The sequence below is a fragment of the Mya arenaria genome, chromosome 7 (genome assembly GCF_026914265.1).
Source record: "Mya arenaria isolate MELC-2E11 chromosome 7, ASM2691426v1".
NCBI classification, from domain to species: domain Eukaryota; kingdom Metazoa; phylum Mollusca; class Bivalvia; order Myida; family Myidae; genus Mya; species Mya arenaria.
Genome location: NC_069128.1, coordinates 35,750,936 through 35,774,017, shown reverse-complemented (window position 1 = coordinate 35,774,017; position 23,082 = coordinate 35,750,936). Strand labels below are relative to the sequence as shown.

Genomic DNA, 23,082 nt, shown 5'->3' with positions numbered 1-23,082 from the left:
CCGGACGATGCGGCCATGAACACATACATGCCATATTTCTGAGAGGCTTCCCAGGGGATTTTGGTCTGAATTCCAGGGGATTTTGATATTACACCAGGGGATTTTTACGTGACGAAAATTTGCGCAATATCTGCATTTATAATATAAGAATAAATACAAAAATACACTCAAATTACAATAATTTTTGGACTTAGTCATCATGGTCCTTCATGGAATTTCACACTCATAATATTATTGATGCTTTCCATTGTCAACCTTAAGCAAGTTTTGAAAAAAAAAAAATCCTACAAAATTTTACATTCCAGAGGATATGAATCCCTCGGCGGGGAACCAGGGGATGGGTCGAAATTCCAGGGGATTCCCCCCCCCCCCCCCCCCCGCCAGGGATATGGCATTTATGTGAACGATGAGGCACAACAACACTAGGCAGCATTATCCCTATATTTCTGCCATTTGATACAGGCAAAATAAAACTACACCAACCTTTTTCACTGTCACCCACATGTGTATCCTCACTGTCAGCGTCATATCCAAGATCTGTCTGTACACTGGCGTCTTCATCACTGCCGGACTGAAGCAGGTGTCGAACCTCGTCTTCATCATAGATGTCGTCATCACCGGTATACTGGGAATAAAGAAATTGTATATCACCAGCAATTTCTGTGCAAATTCCAACATGTCTTTTGGGGATGTATGTTGTCCTCACACCATTTTTTATCCACACACAAACATTGCTTTAAACAACATACATATGAGTACCCCTAAACTGAAATCTAACCATGCTAATAAGTAAATCACTAACACTTGATGCTAATAAGTAAATCACTAACACTTGTAAGAACTGCATACACTCAGTTAACTAGTCCCATTCAGACCAAAATTCATGGACTGGTCTGTATTTCAATGCATGCGTGTGCTCCAGATAACCTACCATTTTTTCAAACCACATTTAAATCAAAGGGGTAAAACGAACGTTTTTTCATAAATACTAGTATATGAATGAAAAACAGAAAGCAAGGAAGTAAAATAAAAAGAACTGGTGCATTTATAGCACACAATAATTGTTCATTGTTCAGAGTTTCAAAAGATGATAATTGTCAATCTGAAATTTAGCTCGGTGTCTGTTTGGGTATGAAGAATTCATGCCTATAGCAGGGTAAAGGGGCTGAGACCCCTGTTGCGATCAGAGCAAAAAAAAAATCATAACAACTGTACACTAGCCTGGAGTTAAAAGCTCTCAATCCTGATTTCAGGATTAACCCTGAACTTTAAAAACATGAATTGTCTTTGAAAATATATATCTTTTACATTACAAACAGCTAGTGGGGTTGAATAAGGTTCTCTTAAAGGGACTGTGTCACAGATTGGCACCAAAAAAATTGGCACCAAAAAAAGTTTTTTTCTGTACAGAATCTCAGGACAATTATCTCATAGAATGTGTTATGCTTTGATATCAAAATTGTAAATAAGTACCAAAATGTAAAAAAAAAATTGTGTCGTAGACCGGGTTCGAACCCGTGTCGCCAAAATTGTAGTCCAGCGTCCCACTCACTGCGCTACAAAGGCTTATTCCAAAAGGGTGATATAATGAAGCTATACATCTACCTCGCTAATATCACATGATAACACCGACTAGCCAATCACGTGCAAGGAATGAATTCTACCTGGTAGACATACCCAGTAAGCTTTTTTAATGGAAAAATACGAAATAACTGCTAAACTTAAATAATTTGTAAACTATGTGGTACTTCAGTTAGTAAGTTTCAATGCATTGTACACATCGATGCCAAGTTTATGTCAGTTTTCGACAATTTTCTTTTTTTTCGCTATTTTATCATACGTGAGACAGCCCCTTTAACAACCTCTAAACATAAGTATAAGCATTCTCTGGTTGTCTGATTAGCACAGTGGTTAGAGCATTCACTTGTCACCTATGGAACCCTGAGGTTCGATTCCCTGCATGGGTTTATGTGAGTTTGGTTACTGGTCACCAAGCCGGATAAATGGGTTTCCTCAGGGTACTCCGGTTTCCCCCACAACACATGACCACACTCTCGCATAAATTTGTGACAACAAGACCACATGCTCACGTAAAATCATGTGAGTGAGAGTGATAAATATAATGTTGTAATATCTTGTTTCACAATCATAAATTAAGTGTGTTTAAACTAGACATTTTACCTCTTAAAGACAAATGTTGTTACACGAAATTATGAACTCAGAATGGATTAGCTGCAATTTTTTAATAATTGACTTTCTTATCTGCACCCCATTTCAATAAGATATCTAAGTCGTAAATCTTACATTGCTAAATAAGAGTGCTGGGGTTCAACTGTAAAGTTACAGGCTGAATTTATGTAATAAATGTCCTCATGATATTTTTATTAAAATGCAAGTAATGCCAAAAAGACCAGATTTTTTTTTAATTTGTCAATAGGTAAATGTAATCAATAGTGAATTTAAAACAGGTTTATCAATAAAGATATCTCATTGAGGACTAAACAAAGTGTGCAACAATAATGATCATGAAACTTAAGCATCTTAAAGTGGAAATTATGTATACAGTAATTTCATAGATATAGAAGAAAAAAATTCAGAGCCGTATGTTTTCAATAAACATTCTGTCATATGGACATAATTTTTTTTCCCACAAAGATATTTATTTTTTATGGCAATAAAATCCATACCACAAGAGCAATGTTCTTGCTGAAGGAATATTCCAGTAGAGGCTTGTACTGTGGCATGGCGGCAGTCAAAAAGGCATCTAAAATGGTCTTCAATTTAGTGGACTGTAACCTCAGTGGTTGGCTGAATCGTTCTTTAACCTTGTGCCAAACCATCATGTATGGATACTGGAGGTCGGAAAACATAACATTTTATTAAAATATGAATAAAACTTCAATGAATGGCTGTTATAAATGTCCTATAAAATATGAAAGTAACTTTATAGAAACTGCATGGACAAAAATAATTATGAACTATCAGAATTCTTTACCTAAAAACGATATGATTTTTTAACCATATGTTTTATACAATTTAAATGTATAATTCTGATATATCAGATAAAGTTATTAATATCACTTTCAATTCAAACTACATGTCAATGTACATGAACATCAAACTTGTGATAAACTTATACTTCCCCCACTTACATCAACTTCCCTTGTCCTTGCCACAGCCCCAATGACTGCCATCAGAGATTCAAGGAGGGCAACTCTCATGGAGAAATTAGCCTGCTGGTCTTTCTCAACATCTCCAGTTGTGTCCCCTTCCATCCCAGAATCCTCTGCTTCAATGCTACCATGTGACTTCAGCTGACCAATCAGATCCGGGCTCATGATGATGTCTAGTGTTTCTATTAATAGACCTTCTGTTTTGGAAGGACTTTGGGACTTTTTAAACTGTGCCACAAACACATTGCTATGGAGGCACAGTTTTGCACAAGTACTCCATAAATCGACTAAAACGACCAATGAAAATTTGGACAGCACCACACTATCTCTCCTAATTCTGCTTTTGAGAGGAGTTTCACTGTCATCAACATACATTTCAGCGTCACTGAAGGACAGTTTGGAAAGTTCAGAAATGAAGGCATCAATAACTCTGCCACCCTTGTATGGACAAGGGCAGTCACTCTGAAGAGCCAACTGTGAATCTCTAAACTGGTATTCATCAATAATGACCAATGCTTCAAATATTCTCAGCACAGGCGCTCTAAGAACATCATCTTCCAGCAATTCACACAGTTTCCTTACTCCTTTCTTTGACAAGAACACTTTTGTCACACAGTTGGCTTGCAGCAGAAAAGGCAAGGCAGATAGGCAATGAATCTGAACTGACCTAGATAGTACATGACCTACTGAGTCTCCTGAAGGGGTTGTCTCCCTTTTTGCTGAAGCCTCCATTGCAAAAATATACAGGCCAAAAAACAACTCGGCTTTCAAAAATGGATTTCCTTTAATTGCAAGCACTAAAAGATGTTTTGCAACAGATGTGGCTAAAGCTTCATTGTCTGAGAAAAGTAGAGACTTCAGGTTAGAAATGGGTCTCCATTTTGAGATCTTGTACAGAGCTGACAACTTTATGTCACTGTTTATATCACTGCTATCTATCCCACTGTCAAGAGCTCTATCTAAACAAGCAGCTGTCTCCCTGTACAAGTACTTAGACCTATGTTTGTCCAAGTGTTCTTGGTAAGAGCAATCTTCACAAAATGAACAGATTACCTGATGGCCTTCACAAGACATCAGCATGGCTTTGCCTGAGAATTGCTCCAGGATGATTCTATTCATTGTATCTGCACAGTATGTCCTCACAGCAGGAGAAAACTTCTCAAGCCCTTTAACAAACACTGATATGACTGACTCAAGGCTCATACAACAACAGATACCTGAAGAATAAACAGTTCTCAAAATGTCAAGCTGCGAGACCTTGGCATTGACCTTTATGAGAAGGTCAAGAAGATACTGTGTACAACTTGAGACTAGACAGATGACTTGGTGACTTGACTGTGACTGAAAGCTGGTTTGGGATGACAGTGAAGGTTTTCTAGAGGTCAAGGTCAAGTGTTCAAGGTCACTGACCTGAGAGCCTGTTGCTGCTCCAAGTATATCATGGTGATGGTCAAAGTACTTGGAATAGGAACATTTCTGATGCTTCCTTTTCACACATTTCATGGAATGTACATAATTTACCCTAACTACCTTCAGTGTGCTCAAAAACATGCCAAGAACTTTAATTGGATCCTCTTCTAACCAATTGTCTTTCAGTGATATGTCATGTGACTGGGAATTCAACCAATCCTTGTAAAGAACACATTTCTCAAGCATCTGGAATCCTTTCTGATCATCATATTCTTCCACCAGATACAATGCGGTCTTAGTAAAACTTGGGTTAAATGGCAAGTTATTGAAAATGAGAGTCATGCAAAGTAATAATCCTTGTGAACAGTCGGACATTAGTTTCATTTCATTGCTGTGATTCTTTAGAACATTTTCTAATGCTGCATTGTCTCTTAGGCATTCAATACTCAGTGCAGAGTTGAAAACTTGCTCAATTACTCTGTGACCTTTCAGAATGTTCAAGCCATTTTGATGACTAGACACAATTCCACAACACAACAGGACAACCCTGACCAAGTGCATTTTCAACACACATTTTGCCTCTTTCTCCCATTCAGCATGTCCTTCTGTTTCATCCATATCATCCACTATATTTAGACACTGAAGCAATTCAGGCAAAGAACTAGGGGAGATAAACTTTCCATTTTCATTTTCGGTCAAATCACAAACACAAAGCTCACGTAAAATACTAAGGATTAGCAAGCAGAGATGAAATCCCGTTGTTACATTTTCCTCATCGATATTCATTATCTTTAACAAATTTCCAATGTCATCATCATCTGAGTCTGAATCAACCTGATTTTGTGCCTGTCTGTCAGCGCAACCCGAAACAGGACAATATCTAAACTTTTTTCTCAATTTTCTGACTTTCTCTTCCTTTTCTTCTGAAATTTCCTCCTCAGTTTCATAATCTGCATCCTTACTATCTTGTTCTTGCAATTTCCTTTTTGACATTCTTTTCTTTCCACTAGATATTTCCATTGAGTTCCTATCTGTGCTTTGGCTTGAATGGCTGGACTTCCTGTCAGCTGGAACAGACTGGTTTTCTGTTTGACTGTTTTTGGAGCTGTTATTACTGAGAACATTTTGAAAGCAGGCAGAAATGGGGGGTAGACTTGTGTGCTCAGAAAGATCTGTAATAACAAACAATAAATTTTATATTCCTAACACTGTATATCTTTACAAAATAGGCTGAATATACAGTTATGTGAACCAAGAATGATTTTATCATTTCAAAGTACTTGAAGTTTGGGCCCAAAACAATTTTTTACCCAAAACAGGAATGGTAGATTTTTTATACAAGGCTTGTAGTAAGAAAATCATTGTCATCGACGGGTATGCCGTTAAAGTAGTCAATATAACAGTATTTATCCATTTAACGACTTTTAAACTACATTTAAAAACCCACACAAACAAAATCTTAATAAAACAAAATAACCAACAAATAAACTATAAAAACATTAGGGTCAGCGCCTATTTTGTAGGTAGGGTTAGGGTTAGGAAACCCGAAACAGATGTTGTTGTTTTTTAGGCCCAATATAAATATGAACAATATTTAGCTTCCAAATTAATTTTGATAAAATTAGAATTTCACTTCGTATCTTTTTATTTTAAGGTCAAGTTCATTACAGTTTAACTGAACTCATGAACTTGACCTTATCATTGGTAAATAAATCATGGCTATTCAGTTAAAAACTTATACACATTTATTTGGTTTGGCAACAATAAAGTTCTTTTGACTATGATAAATTTAAAGAGTGTTTCCATTGTTTTCATCTAAACATTAACTCCCATATCAGAACGGTAACACATGCAGAGGGTAACCATTCAATAACCAGCATGCAGATAATTACAAGCTATTCACTTACACCAAACGCTACCCAGTAGTTGTCCTAGCTGAGAAATAATCAATGATGGACGTGTAATTTGTATTTTTGGATTGGAGACAAACCACCAGGGACCTTAAAGTTTGGCTTATTCACCAGCATTAAATAGTGAACATCTTATCTCGAAATCAATCAGGGTCATATACTAGTCATGGCCAACTGGAAAATTAAGTATGAAGTTCCTGGGTGCATTGGCGTTCTGAAGTTATTGAGCAGTAACCATATTTTCACCGCAAGGTTATCGCAACCTTAACCTTTAATGTACTGATCTCAAAATCCACTGGGGTCATCTACTAGTCATGAACAACTGGCAAACCACGCAAGTAAGAATTTCCTGGGTGCAAGCATTCTGAGTTATTGAGCAGAAAATGTTTTTTCACCTCAAGGTCACTGCGACCTTAACCTTCAATCTCCTTATCTCAAAAGCAATATGGGTCATCTGCTACTCATGACCAAATGGCATACCAAGTATGATATTCTTGAGTGGAAGCATTTTCAAATTATAGAGCAAAAAAACACTTTTTCACCTCAAGGTCACCATGACCTTGACCTTTTACCTACTGATCTAGAAAATCAATAGGGGTCATCCATTGGTCATGAACAACCTGCTAATTAAGTATGAAGTTTCTGGGTCTTAACGTTCTCAAGTTATTGAGCGGAAATAAAGTCTAACATAAAGTCGGACTGACTGTCGGACGGACTACTGGACAGGGCAAAAACAATATGTCTCCCCATAAATTCAAGAGACATAATAAAGGCACTCGAACTGAAGCACTCCTGTATCAATTCAATAATCAGATTGTGGTTGCAGTACCTAAGTAACAATTGCTAACAATTGCTATTAGTGCTAAGGCTCTTCCATTTAAGCACACACCCCAGCCCAGGCAGACAAAAAGAGATTTTTTTAGGGGAAGGTTCCAGTCCATTTTTTGCAACAACTTGAAGTTGAAATATTGTAAGGGGGAATGGTGCAGTTTGAAATTGCGTTCATGGGGTGGGGTTTAAGTTTAAATTGAATAGCCCTAAGGGATTTTGATTATTTGTACAATCATGTCATTGTAAAAATTACAAAACACAATTTTTATTTAAACTTCGAAAAAAAATAGTGTGAAATCAAAGATCAACTCATTTCACAACAGTAAAATTCAACCTTTTTGATATACATATACATGTGAAATATTATATAAGTGATATGTGTTTAAATTATATTTGTTTTTAAAATTGATAACCTGTTTAGGGGTGAACTTTAAGATACAAAATGGTACAATCAGTACCAAGTTTATCTTGTACATTTCAAGTTTATCTTAGATAACGTATTGCAACTTCTCACTAAACCGATTAAAGATATATTATGTACATAATGTATATGTTTGTTAGGCCACACCAAATTACATTTCATTGAAAGATTGCTGCACATAGTTTTCAGAAAATTAATCAATTCTTACTCTGCTCTGTAAATGAGGCTAAACGAAAGATTGTTTGGGAAGCATCCTTACTTTCTGATATAAGTCAAACACTGTTTTTTTACAAATTTTAAACATTTATAGCAAAGAACAGTGTCAGTTCATTTAAAAATTTCTTCTGACAACAACAGTAGAAGTCTTCATTATTTGAACCTGGCAATGTCACTGTGCAGATTACTTTGTTAACCTTGTGAGGATATTGTACTTATAAGCCTGGGCTTATAGGTCTCTGTTTTCAAACTCCATCAATCTAAACAATTCATTGGTGAGGCCTTACAATGATAAATACTTACTTAAGTCTTTTAGGTTAAACCTGTGACAATGAGCACATTAATATCATAAACAAATAATGCACTGTAGGTCATGGTTGCAACCTTTTATTTCGGTCACTGATTAGAAGTGTCCATTAACCTAATGACCAATAAATTCAATGGTTTATAATACAATTAAACGCCAGACCGGGCATGGAATCTGGAACACTTTGGCTCATTATACAAGCATCAAGCATACGCCAGACAAACCGGGTATGGAATCCTGAACACTTTGGTTCATTATACAAGCATACGCCAGACAGACCGGGCATGGAATCTGGAACACTTTGGTTCATTATACAAGCATACGCCAGACAGACCGGGTATGGGATCCTGGACACTTTGGTTCATTATACAAGCATACGCCAGACAGACCGGGCAAGGAATCCTGGACACTTTGGTTCATTATAAAAGCATACGCCAGACAGACCGGGCATGGAATCCTGGACACTTTGGTTCATTATACAAGCATAAGCCAGACAGACCGGGCATGGCATCCTGAACACTTTGGTTCATTATACAAGCATACGCCAGACAGACCGGGCATGGAATCCTGGACACTTTGGTTCATTATACAAGCATACGCCAGACAGACCGGGTATGGAATCCTGAACACTTTGGTTCATTATACAAGCATACGCCAGACAGACCGGGCATGGAATCCTGGACACTTTGGTTCATTATACAAGCATACGCCAGACAGACCGGGCAAGGAATCCTGGACACTTTGGTTCATTATACAAGCATACGCCAGACAGACCAGGCAAGGAATCCTGGACAGTTTGGTTCATTATACAAGCATACGCCAGACAGACCGGGCAAGGAATCCTGGACAGTTTGGTTCATTATACAAGCATACACCAGACAGACCGGGCATGGAATCCTGGACACTTTGGTTCATTATACAAGCATATGCCAGACAGACCGGGCAAGGAATGCGGGACACTTTTGTTCATTATACAAGCATACGCCAGACAGACCGGGCAAGGAATCCGGGACACTTTGGTTCATTATACAAGCATACGCCAGACAGACCGCGCATGGAATCCTGGACACTTTGGTTCAATATACAAGAATACGCCAGACAGACCGGGCATGGAATCCTGGACACTTTCGTTCATTATACAAGCATACGCCAGACAGACCGGGCAAGGAATCCTGGACACTTTGGTTCATTATAAAAGCATAAGCCAGACAGACCGGGCATGGAATCCGGGACACTTTGGTTCATTATACAAGCATACGCCAGACAGACCGGGCATGGAATCCTGGACACTTTGGTTCATTATACAAGCATACGCCAGACAGACCGGGCATAGAATCCGGGACACTTTGGTTCATTATACAAGCATACGCCAGACAGACCGGGCATGGAATCCGGGACACTTTGGTTCATTATACAAGCATACGCCAGACAGACCGGGAAGACCGGGCAGACCGGGCATGGAATCCTGGACACTTTGGTTCACTATACAAGCATACGCCAGACAGACCGGGCATGGAATCCTGGACACTTTGGTTCATTATACAAGCATACGCCAGACAGACCGGGCATGGAATCCTGGACACTTTGGTTCATTATACAAGCATACGCCAGACAGACCGGGCAAGGAATCCTGGACACTTTGGTTCATTATACAAGCATACGCCAGACAGACCGGGCATGGAATCCTGGACACTTTGGTTCATTATACAAGCATACGCCAGACAGACCGGGCAAGGAATCCGGGACAGTTTGGTTCATTATACAAGCATACGCCAGACAGACCGGGCAAGGAATCCTGGACAGTTTGGTTCATTATACAAGCATACACCAGACAGACCGGGCAAGGAATCCTGGACAGTTTGGTTCATTATGCAAGCATACACCAGACAGACCGGGCAAGGAATCCTGGACACTTTGGTTCATTATACAAGCATACGCCAGACAGACCGGGCATGGAATCCGGGACACTTTGGTTCATTATACAAGCATACGCCAGTCAGACCGGGCATGGAATCCGGGACACTTTGGTTAATTATACAAGCATACGCCAGACAGACCGGGCATGGAATCCGGAAGACTTTGGTTCATTATACAAGCATACGCCAGACAGACCGGGCATGGAATCCGGGAGACTTTGGTTCATTATACAAGCATACGCCAGACAGACCGGGCATGGAATCCTGGACACTTTGGTTCATTATACAAGCATACGCCAGACAGACCGGGCATGGAATCCTGGACACTTTGGTTCATTATACAAGCATACGCCAGACAGACCGGGCATGGAATCCTGGACACTTTGGTTCATTATACAAGCATACGCCAGACAGACCGGGCATGGAATCCGGGACACTTTGGTTCATTATACAAGCATACGCCAGACAGACCGGGCATGGAATCCGGGAGACTTTGGTTCATTATACAAGCATACGCCAGACAGACCGGGTATGGAATCCTGGACACTTTGGTTCATTATACAAGCATACACCAGACCGACCGGGCATGGAATCCTGGACAGTTTGGTTTATTATACAATCTTTACTTTTTTATTTATTTTAATACAGTTATTAATTGAAAATGTTTGAAATAAAATAAAAGATCTTTTATTCAAAAGCTTACTAAACCAATCATCTATAAATTATTATTTCGCTTATTTCGCTAATGACCTCAGCATTATACAGTTCTTCTTCCATTTTTAAGGGAATAATTGGAGGCACTCTGATACGGGGGAAAAAACTGTGACCTTATCCTTTGACCTGATGACCCCTAAAAACAATAGGAGTCATCTACTGATCAGGCCCAACCTTCATGTCAAGTTTGATGACCATTGGTCCAGGAATTGTCAAATTTGTGTTCAGGGTCACTGTGACCTTGACCCCTTAAATCATTAGGGGTCATCTAGTGGTCTGGTCCAACCATCAAGTCAAGTTTGAGGACCATGGGTGCAGGCATTGTTGAGTTATGACTCAGACAATCTTTTAGCATTCAAGGTTACTGTGACCTTGACCTTTGACCCCTTAAATAACACAGTCATCACAGGAACAGGACAAATGTCCCCAATTTGACCTTGTTAGAGCTTGATTAATACTTGTGTCATACCCTCCATAATGCTTCTGTACATTTAAGCAAAGTTTGATTGAAATTGAGTGAAATTGAGCAAGTTAAGATGGTAACCAACATTTACTATTTATGAGCCTTTTCCTTCTTTAAAGAAAACCTCATAAGCATGTGTTTTTATGAGCTAAACATGAATGTGGAAACTATACATAATTAATTATAATATCAAAAATCCTATAATCATTAGATGTTAGCCCGGACCAAGTGACTGACAGAGAGACAATCAATGAGACTTCTCTATGCCTTAATTCAGGAGCATAACAATAGGCCAAATCTAGTTTGTTGGTTCAACCACCTCATGCACCTTAATTTTATTCAACTATCCTAGTTTCATAATTTATCAGACAAAATCTATTGGGTAATGTCAGATTATATTTCTACGGACAATGACCCAGCTACAAATAATGAACATTAGCAACGAAAACGTTCAAGAAGATGAACTATTAAAATATTACTCTTTTGTCCGCTCAGTGACTTTTTATATGGCCTAACAAAAAATACATATTGTTTTCGGGGTTCTTGAGCCTACCTATGAAACAGGTGCCGAGCATGTGACTGTTATTTATAGTCCGTTGGTAAAAAAGAAAAAAATTAAAATGGTGTGTTTTATATGAAGAGTAAAACCATTTAAGCATTACTATACAGAAGATAACTTCAATACCACACACCAATGATGACAATTACTTTCTTACATAAAGCCTGTAATAAAAATAGTAATATAAACCATGCTACCTGTTTTGTAAAGGATGTAACTATAACCAAACAGTTTTATGTTGGCCTTATCTTGAGATCTTTCAAAAAAATAAATATTTTTTTTTATTATTCAAAAAGAAAAACAGTCATTTTCTGTTTTGGGGACATGTATTATACTTGTTGCCTTCTTTAAAGGGACTAGACACTAGATGGTCCAAAAATTGGCAAATACACTATTTCCCTCAAAACAAGCCTAGATTTGTCTTTGCAAGCTAGTAAGAAGCTGATAATATATCATTTGACATGACTAAAAAAAATAAACAAAACAATCATGTTGCTGTCTCATCTGAGTTCTCTCGTTTAAAAATAGTGCATAATGGCTACCAACATTAAACCATATCTGTTTATGAGTACAGATTATACCGCCACTATTTACTTACAACCCCAGTATTTCAAATTGGAAAAATGCCCAAAAACTGCAAAAAATTGCATGGGTCGCAAGTGATGCGATACATCAGTAAGTAAGATTCAATAGGTTGTATACAGTGAAGTCTATGTTATTTAAGTTATTGAAAAAATAATCTTGCAATTGTATTATCTGGTGTCTAGTCCCTTTAACAATTTTTCACAATCTGGTATTTTTTTCATACATTACCTATTTCTTGTTCTTGAGAGTTCCTTAGCGGGAATTTAAGACACCATGGCAACAGTGACACCAACAGATTGGCCAGATCTCGACTTCCAGACAGGTGCTGAAACAACAATGATTTATAAGCTGGACTGTTGAGGTATTGTCATTGCCTTTGTGTCGTTGACAAAGTTGTACTTACGCAAAAACTTTAACATTGACATTACTCTCAATCTTTTACAATGTTGAATTGAAACTTGATAGATATGTTGCCAAAGAAAAAATATGCATTAACACCAAGGCCCATAACTGTAAGTCCTTAAAGCTGCACTCTCACAGATATACCGTTTTTACAACTTTTTTATTTTTTGTCTTGGAAAAAGAAATTTTTGCGTAAATATCAGCAAACCAATGATAAAAGATTGCTGACAAAAGATCAGACCACAGATTTGCAGATTTCCATTTGAAAATCAATGTTTTATGGCATAAACCGTTACTAGCGGTTTAAAAAAAATGCATAAAACATTAATTTTTGAACTTAAATATAAAAATCTGCGATCTAATTTTTTGTCAGCAGTGTTATATAACTGTTTCAATGGAATTTCGCAAAAATTGGCTCGTTCCAAGACAAAAAATAAAAAAGTTGTAAAAACGTGCTATCTGTGAGAGTGCAGATTTAACTATTGTGATTCATGCCCCTTTTATTCAGTGAAAAACTTTACTCCAGTTTGAAGTATAGAATAACTGATTAAGTTTTTAAATATCAATTTCTTATGCTATTAAACACTGACTACCTTGCACTGTAACATTGATGTCATCAAATACAATATGCAGGTCTATTTGGTGCATTGTATAAATGTCTAATAAAAGTTTTTTGGTGTGCATGCATGATTCATATGTGTGTCTAGCGGATCTATAATCAGACCTTTGGGAATACTGTGTCATGGTCGGTATAACTCAGCAAGCCTTTTAACTGGCTTTAACATGTCCCTTAGATCAGAACAATTTCAATACCCCTCACACACACACACACACATATCAAATATGTTTACTTTAACAGGTTTACTTTCGAACCAAGTTAGAACTGGTGTGTAAAAGATATCCGAAAATCATTTGGTGAAATGCACATAATACCAAGGGACTAATTTAAAGTCACAGTACCAAAAATCCCTTAAATTTTTACGATATTCTAAATGCATATCAACTGGTTATGATTCTACATATAAAATGAAAATCAATTTAATATTCTAATAAAGCGTATACATATCGCATGTAATTTCTCACCTGTGCTCCTTTCCTGTGTAAAACCTGCAGCAATAGCCAGCCGCGGTCGTTAAGGAGGTAATTCTGTAATTGGGTCGTGTCATCTGTCTCACATCGACTCGTAATGTGCAGAATGTCTGTCATGAACTCTCTACACAGCTGGTTACACACGCTCTGCATCTCGCTGGAAAAATGTCATCTGTGTAAACTTGCTTATATTGGGCATGAACATCATTTTTAAAGGGGCTGTACTCCGTATGATAAAACAGCGGAAAAAAAAGAGAAAATTGTCGAAAACTGACATAAACTTGGCATCGATGTGTACAATGCATTGAAACTTACTAACTGAAGTACCACATAGTTTACAATTTATTTAAGTTTAGCAGTTATTTCGTATTTTTCCATTAAAAAAGATAACTGGGTATGTCCACCAGGTAGAATTCATTCCTTATGCGTGATTGGCTAGTCGGTGTTATCACGTGATATTACCGTGGTAGGTGTATAGCTTAATTATGTCACCCGATTAGAGTAAGCCGTCATAGCTCGGTGGACACAAGGCTGGACTGCAATTTTGGCGACACTGGTTTGAACCCGGTCTCCAACACAATTTTTTTTTTTTACATTTTGGTACTTTTTTTTACAATTATGATATCAAAGCATAACACATTCTATTAGATAATTGTCCTGAGATTTGTTACAGAAAAAAACTTTTTTGGTGCCAATCTGGTGTACAGTCCCTTTAATAAACATATTCCCTTTTTTCTACATTTGTTACTATTTTCTAAAAGTACTTAACTGTAGTTTTCCGATGTTAATTTTTTTTTTAAACTTTCAAACCACTTCATGTCTCACTTTTAAACTTTATCATAATAATTCTGAATCATTCATCAAACAGACTGTGAGTGATACTTCATACAGTTAAGACCTGTTGGCTTGATATCCCAGGGACAGGCTGAAGCACTTTGAGCCTCGCAAATATCAAGCCAAGAGGGAAAGCTTACACAGAGTAAAACAGCTTTGGTCCATTACATCCAGCAAACAAGGAATCGAGCCAATTTGCATATTGCTTTTAAATATTCTTCAATAAAATTGTAGAGTTGGTATCCTCCATGGCTAAAAGGTCTTGACTGCTGACAAATAAAACTGTACTTAAAAAATTGGACCCAGTTCAATTTCGGCTTCACTAGAATATTTTTAGCGGGAAAGCATCTGGTTCCTTGCAGAACCTAGTAAACAGCCTCATTAATTTTCCATTATAACAAGAGTTTCCAAGCCAAACCACCCATGGTACATAACGAAGCATTGCGTACTAGTGTACTGTGGTTTCCAAAGTTGTGTTATTCAATTATTTGTGGGATTGTATCAACTCTTAATGATACATCACATTCAAACCTTTGGTCTTATACTATATGGACACTATGCAAGCAACTCAAAGTGATACAACCTTGTATGTATGTATTTCTTTAGACCTTGCGGTCAAGGATAACCCGTGAAAGTGCAAGCACTTATTTCCAACGGGGTCCTTTGTTTTTGCTGGAGGGACAGCACGTGGAAGAGACAGTGGTGGGATACAAAAAAGTCCCCTTGATTCTTTTACCTGCTCGGTTTAAAGCACCGATACACTGGGTAGAACTTTCCTGGGTTAAACCAGTACTGAGTACACCACTTTTCCAAGCACTACCCTTTAAATGCTGAATGCCAGGCAAGGGAGCTACTTGTACCAACTTTAAATGTCTTTTGGTATGACACGGCCGGGGATCGAACCCACCACCTCCCGCTCCGTAGGCGGAAACTTAACCACTAGGCCACAGAGACCTGACAGATCAACTAGCCAACATCATATTCCCTACATATCAAATATAAATAACTATATTGCCTATTCTGTAAATCCAACTACCTGACATAAGCATTTGTAAAAAAGAATAAAGCATAATTAAATTACATTTAAATTCTGTTCCACTACACACAAATTGTTTGAATAACACTCCTTATACATAGTAACATTAACAGTATCCATTTGCGCTTGCATGCTCAATTAATTTCAGAACAGAAATCAATCTGCTTATTAATATGCAACCCTGACCCATATGTATCGCAAGTTTTCAGATAATCGGACTCGATGTCATTAACATGTACTTAATAACAGCAGGACAGTCAACAAACTCTCATTATCAATTATCTGATAAGTTATCTCAATGATAACTATCATTTATAACATGAAGTCAAAATAAATATACATGAATACATGTAATAAAAATGAAATTTCAGCCGAGTTGACACCAATTATGTTTTTTTTCAGTTGAAAATTGGGAATAATTATAGTTGGCAATTATAACATTCAGAATTATGACCTTTGCATACTAACATGTGTGTATTTTCTCTATTACATGTAGTTACTTATTGAAGTGAATATCTTCCAACCGTTATTGAGTGGCAGCCAAGCTCAAAGCGAGTTGCTCATGTTTTTGGAGCAAAAATTATTTTTCCTGGAAATGCATTTGAAAACTCTGACTTTATTATTTTTAAGTTACTTTTTGATATCGAAATTGCAGTAAAAAAATATTCAGCTTGTAGTAAGGAGCAAAACCAAGCCGGTACAGTCAAGAAAAAATAGAGAAAACTGATGCCTTCACCACTCAGTCGCAATGACTTATACAATCCCGATGTATATTTTAACCTTTATCAAATACATTTGAACATCACATGACAATATCCATCCACCAATTCGACTATGATCATTTCCTGAATTGTGTTTACTAATAGTATTCAAAATTGTGGTCCACAAAGACAATTTTTAAGTGAAATAAATTAACATTTATTGAAGGGTTCTTAAAGTTTTAGGGTAAGTATCTTAGTTTTGACACTCCTAATGGTTTCTCACACTTTGTTTTGCAATATTTTTTGTAATAAGAGCATTTTACAAAATATGAGCAATTCTCTTAAAAGGTTTAGTATACTGACTTATTTATATAAAACAGACAAGGTAACTTTGGGGTGCATGGTCAGACTATAAGCACAAATTGTTTAAAGCTGTGTTGGAAGTTTGTATTTTACAATTAACATGCAGCTGACTGACCTGAATTGAATTTTCTTAAATTTTAAACCAATAAGAAAATGTGACAGGTCAACCCTGGACAAACAAATGCATATGGATTTAAATTCAATAGGTTCTTTTATTAGATGCTATTCAAAGGATTCTTTTATTATATGCTTTCTAGTGATTTAAAGGGATTTATCAGTAAAATATAATAGATATTTTACAGTTAAAAAATAAGTGAATTATCATCTTGATAATTTTCATTGATTTGAAATTAAAGCCTGCTCTCAATTCCAAATCAAAACTCAGCACTCACAGGGCTGGGACTGAATTTCACCAACATAATTTACGAAATGAGGTCAATTTGGCGACTTTTCTAAAAAAAAAAGTTGCCATTTTGTATCCTTTCTTATATGATATAATAAAATGAAAAATTGTTCGTTTCAGTGTATGAGGCCTGTGAACTACAAAAATGGAATTGGGGGGGGGGGGGGGGGGGGTAAAAGGCCCTGATGTAGGAACAATTCTTGTTTGAAATATGACCATGCAGTAGTCCTTGTACCTACCCAAAGTTGGTTAGAGTGCCATGCTTCATTTCATGGGCACACAGCCGCAACAGTATGTTTAAAAGGGCAGCTTGTTTCTGGAAAAGAATAAAATGAACTTTTCAATTTTCATACAGTACTGCACTGTTTCATGTCTTTCCAAGGGTTCCAATGATTTAACAGCCTTGAGGTCTTTTTAAACTTTGAAAATCATTTAAAATTAAGACTAGAAGCGCCGCAATGCGACGAAACCAGGTTTTTGTTATGGGCAATCAGAAATTATAGCCAATTAATTTGTTGTATGAGCAAGTTCAATCTGCAGCTTCATATAAGCTATATTCACACTAAGATTCATCACTCTCCATCAATTCTAACTAAGTTGTTGCCATTTTGTATCCTTTCAGAATATGTTGGTCAGACTCAACAAAAATGTAGTCAGAGAATGAACAGTCATAAGTTTGATATAAAGCATTTTCCAGATTCATATACAAATGTGTCTGAACATTTTAATGCTCCTGACCACAGTATCAATGATTTTTCTTTTATGCCAATTGATAAAATTGAGAACAATTGGAAACGATTATTAAAGGAGAGTAAATGGATGCACATTCTTGGCACAGTCATTCCTAATGGTATGAATTCAAAAATATTATTTTAATTCTTCTTGCAGAATTGAAAAAATCACAAAATTAATCTGGTTTATAACTGTTTTTAACCTATTTAATGTTGCATAGTTTATACTGGTTTATTGACGTTTGTTTATGCATTTATATTGCATTTGACCAGCATAATTGTATCTCTATAGATCCTATAAGACATTATTTTGCGCAAAAATGTATGCTATATTTTGACGTTATCAACGTTGACGTCATTTGATGCAACCGGATGAAGGCCGAATGGCCGAAACGTTGTTTCATAAATAAATAATTTGTGTTGAAGTTGGACTTCTTTAATTATCACCATAACTAAGTTGTTGGGCAGAAAAACATGTTTCTATTTTTAGGAACAGTGACCTTGACCCCACCTCCCAAGCTAGCTCTTCACATAAGCTACCTTCGCTCTAAGTTTCATCAATATCTATCAATGCTAACTAAAGTTATTGGGCAGAAACCATTTTTCTATTTTTAGCAACAGTGACCTTGACCCCACCCCCCTCAAAAGAAATTCCAAGCTTGCTCTTCACATAAGCTACTAGTACCTACACACAAAATTTCATCAATATCTATCAATCCTAACTAAAGTTATTGGGCAGAAACCATTTTTCTATTTTTAGTAACAGTGACCTTGACCTTAGCTCCACCCCCCCCCCTCAAAAGCAATCCCAAGCTAGCTCTGTACATAAGCTACGTACACACCAAGTTTTATCAATATCTATCAATGCTAACTAAAGTTATTGAACAGAAACCAATGTTTGACGCCCACCCGCCCGCCCAATGACATCGCAACCTCATTCTTATAACACGGTTTTCGTTGAAAACCTGGTTAAAAAACAAACAAGAAAAAACCTATATAAACAGTCATCAAAATTAGACTTTTGGATGAATAAGCCCAAATTCATATACTATTGCTTGGCATCAAATTTTCAAACAAGCCCTGCTATATAAAATCCAGAATTTGAGCAAGCCTGAAAGACATTTTACCAGTGCCGGGCTTGAGGGCTTGTGTTAATTTCAACCACTGTATAAAAGGTTGATCACATGCCAATGCCAACATCAGCGAGGGCTGTTGTTATGAAACATTTAAGAGCAAATTCATGGATACTTTTTGGTCTGCTGAAGTTGGAAATGCCCTGAGACCAGTCATATATTCAGAATATTAAAGTGATATTCATATTTAAAATCAATACATACACATGTATTACAAACATAATTTTTGAGTGATGAACCTTTCACTACTTAATTACTACAATCATTGAAATTAGACTTTTGGATGAACAAGCCCGAATTCAAATACTACAGCTTGGCATTAAAATTTTGAACAAGCCCTGCTATATAAAATTCAGAATTTGAGCAAGCCCGCAAGACATTTTACCAGTGCAGGGCTTGCGGGCTTGTGTTAATTTCGACCACTGTTACTAAATAAAGAATTTATGGAAAATTAATAACTGATAACACAATTGTCACCGTGTATTTAATAGCTGAAAATGCGCAAATATTAAATGACTGAGGGGTCCTAAAAGATTTACAGTGATCAACTACCATCTCATATGGTAGAAATACTGTGTTTTCTCCAACTATCTTTCAAATTAAACAACATATCCTTCATTCTTTTTTTGGTAAATTAAAACAATCGTATCAATTGTGGTACATCTTATTTAGGAGTGAGAAAGAGTACATCTTTAATTTTTGAAAGAAACCTAAGATTCACTGACCTCAACATTGCTGGCTGACTTGTCCTGACTTTTCACAGCCTGTATGTACACCTCCCAAACTTCTTTAAGTCTTGGTGTCTTGGCTGGCATAGCTCCCTCAATACTGCTCGCTGGGGTCAACTGGCTTCCTGAATTATAGAACGGAGGCGAGAAATTAATAAGGCTTGCAGTCTTAGGGTCCTGAGGGCAATTTTTTTTATCAATATTCCTACAGTAGAGCTGCACTGCTCAAATATGTGCAAAATCAGTCCTTGGATTATTGACGAAATGTCCCCTGGTCATACTTGTCTGCAGTGGTTTTTATTACCCTTTTGGGAATGGGGCCAGGGTATTTTGGATTGGGTCAAGGCACCATTTTGACTCTGATAAAGGATGTAAATTTTGCATTGAAATGAACAACTAATGGTACCAACAGTTCGGCCCATTCTCAATGCTGAAACTTATACTATTAACCAAATGTGAATAATTTCCAATTTTTGTTTTGAAAAAAAAAAAAACTCCTTATAAAAAATGGTCCCAGTCTGATTAAAAAAATGGTGACAAAACACTGTTTAACTTAACACATTCAGGCAGTGACTGCTTAGGACCTACATGTACTTGTCTCAATCAAGTAGACATTCCATTTTTTAACAGAAGTACATGTATAATAGTGCATAAATCAAGTTTACCATGTTAATAAATTTTAGGTTTACACACTCCTACAACAAAGCCATTGAAGACAAAACATTGTAATAAAATATGAGTACATAAAGTTTGCGAACTTCTATTTAGTTTCTTCCACTTATGAATGAAAATGCATTTTATTTAACCTGTAAAAAGCCATATAAATAATGCAACATCACACTATCATTTCATTTTGCAACGTTGTGAAACATGTAATGAATGCAGGAGCATACCTGAGGACAGGTCAGGTGATGGCTCAGATTCTTTCATCGAGGAAACAGACACAGAGTCTGTCCTATGTTCATGGGGCACAACTCTGCATTCCTCCATTGTAAATAGGGTTACCTGATTTATCTACCTTTGCTAAATCATTCTGGAAATAAAAAAGTAGGGTATGCATTCGTAAACTTTAATCTTTTGCAAAAGCATATCTTTTTTAGTAATTACCCTGTGCATTTTTTAAAATAAGTGGTGTAAAAATAGCTTTTTATTTAATGTTTGTTAAAACTTTATCTAAACATAAACCTTTACATATTTAAACAATTTGAAGTTACTGTATGGGCTTTATTTTACCATTTTGCTACATTAATTTGAATCTGCAGCTTTTCGGTTTTAATGAAAAATCAAATTTTGAGCCACAAACTTTCTGAAGTTTGCAGGGATGCTGAACTGACTTATCATGAGGTCCAAGCAGATATATACTGGATTAATTTCTCATGGCATGCACATGCAAGCTATGGCGATTACTCATCAGCTGTTTATGTAAAAGCCTTACTGGTTGAGAAGCAGTTTCCAACAGTTTTTACAAGTGTTTATTGATTTATTCATACAAGTTAAAATTCCTACTAAAATTGTTCACATTTTAGATAACTACAGCTCAAGCTGCTATTGTTGATATATTTTTCACATGTGTGACGTCACATATAGTGTATCTAATGGGGGCGCCAAGAGGGTACTTACACTGTTCTGATTAGCTGTTGACGAGAAGCAGTTTCCGACAAATCAAATATGCGGCAGATTTCAGGTGCCTATTGTGTGTTTTTTTATCCATTTATTCAATATACTAAATAGAAGACTATAATACGAGAACTATTATTTAATTTTTCAGCATTTACCAAAAATTAAACCTAAAAACTTACGCCAGTCAATCATTATTCTGGAAATCAGGCAGACACTAAATATCAATGATATTTTGTTTCATTTCTAATAAGATCTTGTGTTTGTAATCATTTTAGTGAATGTGGGTGTGAAACTAGCATGACAACAGTGTTCGCAAATATGTACACAATGATCATCGTTTGTATAAGTCAATTAAGGACAACCTTGTAGCTATTCATAGATATGCAAATTAGGTTTACACGCATGCGGAATGCGCTGCGTGTGACGATCCCCCACGTGCAAGTTTGTGTACAAATTGAAAAATAAACATTAAACATTAAATAATAATAAAAGTTATTTACGTGTCTCGGTAATAACTTCAACTTTTGATTGCCTAGTAACCTATAATTGAATTGCAATACCTTCTTTATGAAGATCAAAAGAAAGTACGTGAAAAAGCGATTTGTCGGAAACTGCTTTCCATCGGAAACTGCTTCTCAACCAGTATGCCACTTTTCCTCACAGTTTATTTATTATTGTTTTAAACACACACCAAAAGAACAGATACTGGCAGAATTTAGTTAATCCAACTATTAAAATATAGGATTTCCTGTCACATCTTATAATAATTATTTACAATAAAAGTATAATTTAAACTTCTTATTTTGTTTTATCATTGACATCGAAACAACATTTTGTTCACATTTTTATCAAACAATTTAAATGAAAACAAGTCCCTTTAAATAAAGATTCTGATATGGAATTTTAAAGAAAATAACAACAAAAGAAATGTTTTGGAGTTTGAAAATGACATATATACATACTCAATTTAAAACCGTATTTATTAACATTATGTAATAGTCCCGTGACAGTGCTGCCAAACAGCAGACGAATTTCACGAAGACGGAAGACACAAATACAATCGGATGTTTTGCTCCCTAATCCATTATGTCATCATGTTTCACACAAGGTGACATAAATGCAAACAATCTGTAAACTTCCTCTGAATTTTTAATCATGAGAAAGCGAATACTTACATAGTAATTTGCATAAATCGATTATTTTGACAGAAAATTTATTTGACAGCCATTAAAATGAAGAGTACTCAAGAGCGTTAATTCCGTCTATATTAGTTATATCGTCTTTCCTTAATACGGTTAAAGGCAAAATACACGCAGACGTGTGTCTCTGGAGGAGCGTTAGGGTTCTATCAACAGTTAGAAGGCCTGTAATATATATGCAGGATACCCATGACCAAATCAAGCTCAGAATTATAAATTGTTTGCAAAAATCATCACAATACCTGTTTCACTGATGCAATGGAAATACATCTTCATGCTGGTACAAATATTCTAATCAAAGAAATTGGATGCAAAACAATGCATATGTCAATGTTAAA

At 36.4% G+C, this 23,082-nt stretch overlaps 1 protein-coding gene across 2 annotated transcripts in view; it reads right to left on the bottom strand.

Moving 5' to 3' along the window:
* LOC128240691 (lysosomal-trafficking regulator-like) overlaps positions 1–22,788 on the bottom strand; it is a 74,834-nt gene extending 52,046 nt beyond the window's left edge. For both annotated transcript variants that reach the window (XM_052957418.1, XM_052957417.1), the window contains exons 1-9: positions 22,721–22,788; positions 20,819–20,958; positions 19,923–20,050; positions 17,573–17,649; positions 13,991–14,153; positions 12,734–12,830; positions 3,153–5,755; positions 2,688–2,852; positions 484–625 (exon numbers count right to left, since the gene is read on the bottom strand). In XM_052957418.1, the coding sequence (XP_052813378.1) occupies positions 484–625; positions 2,688–2,852; positions 3,153–5,755; positions 12,734–12,830; positions 13,991–14,153; positions 17,573–17,649; positions 19,923–20,050; positions 20,819–20,915 (3,472 nt within the window). In that variant the 5' untranslated portion in view covers positions 20,916–20,958; positions 22,721–22,788. The remainder of the gene's footprint in view (positions 1–483; positions 626–2,687; positions 2,853–3,152; positions 5,756–12,733; positions 12,831–13,990; positions 14,154–17,572; positions 17,650–19,922; positions 20,051–20,818; positions 20,959–22,720) is intronic.
* Positions 22,789–23,082: the final 294 nt, after the last annotated feature.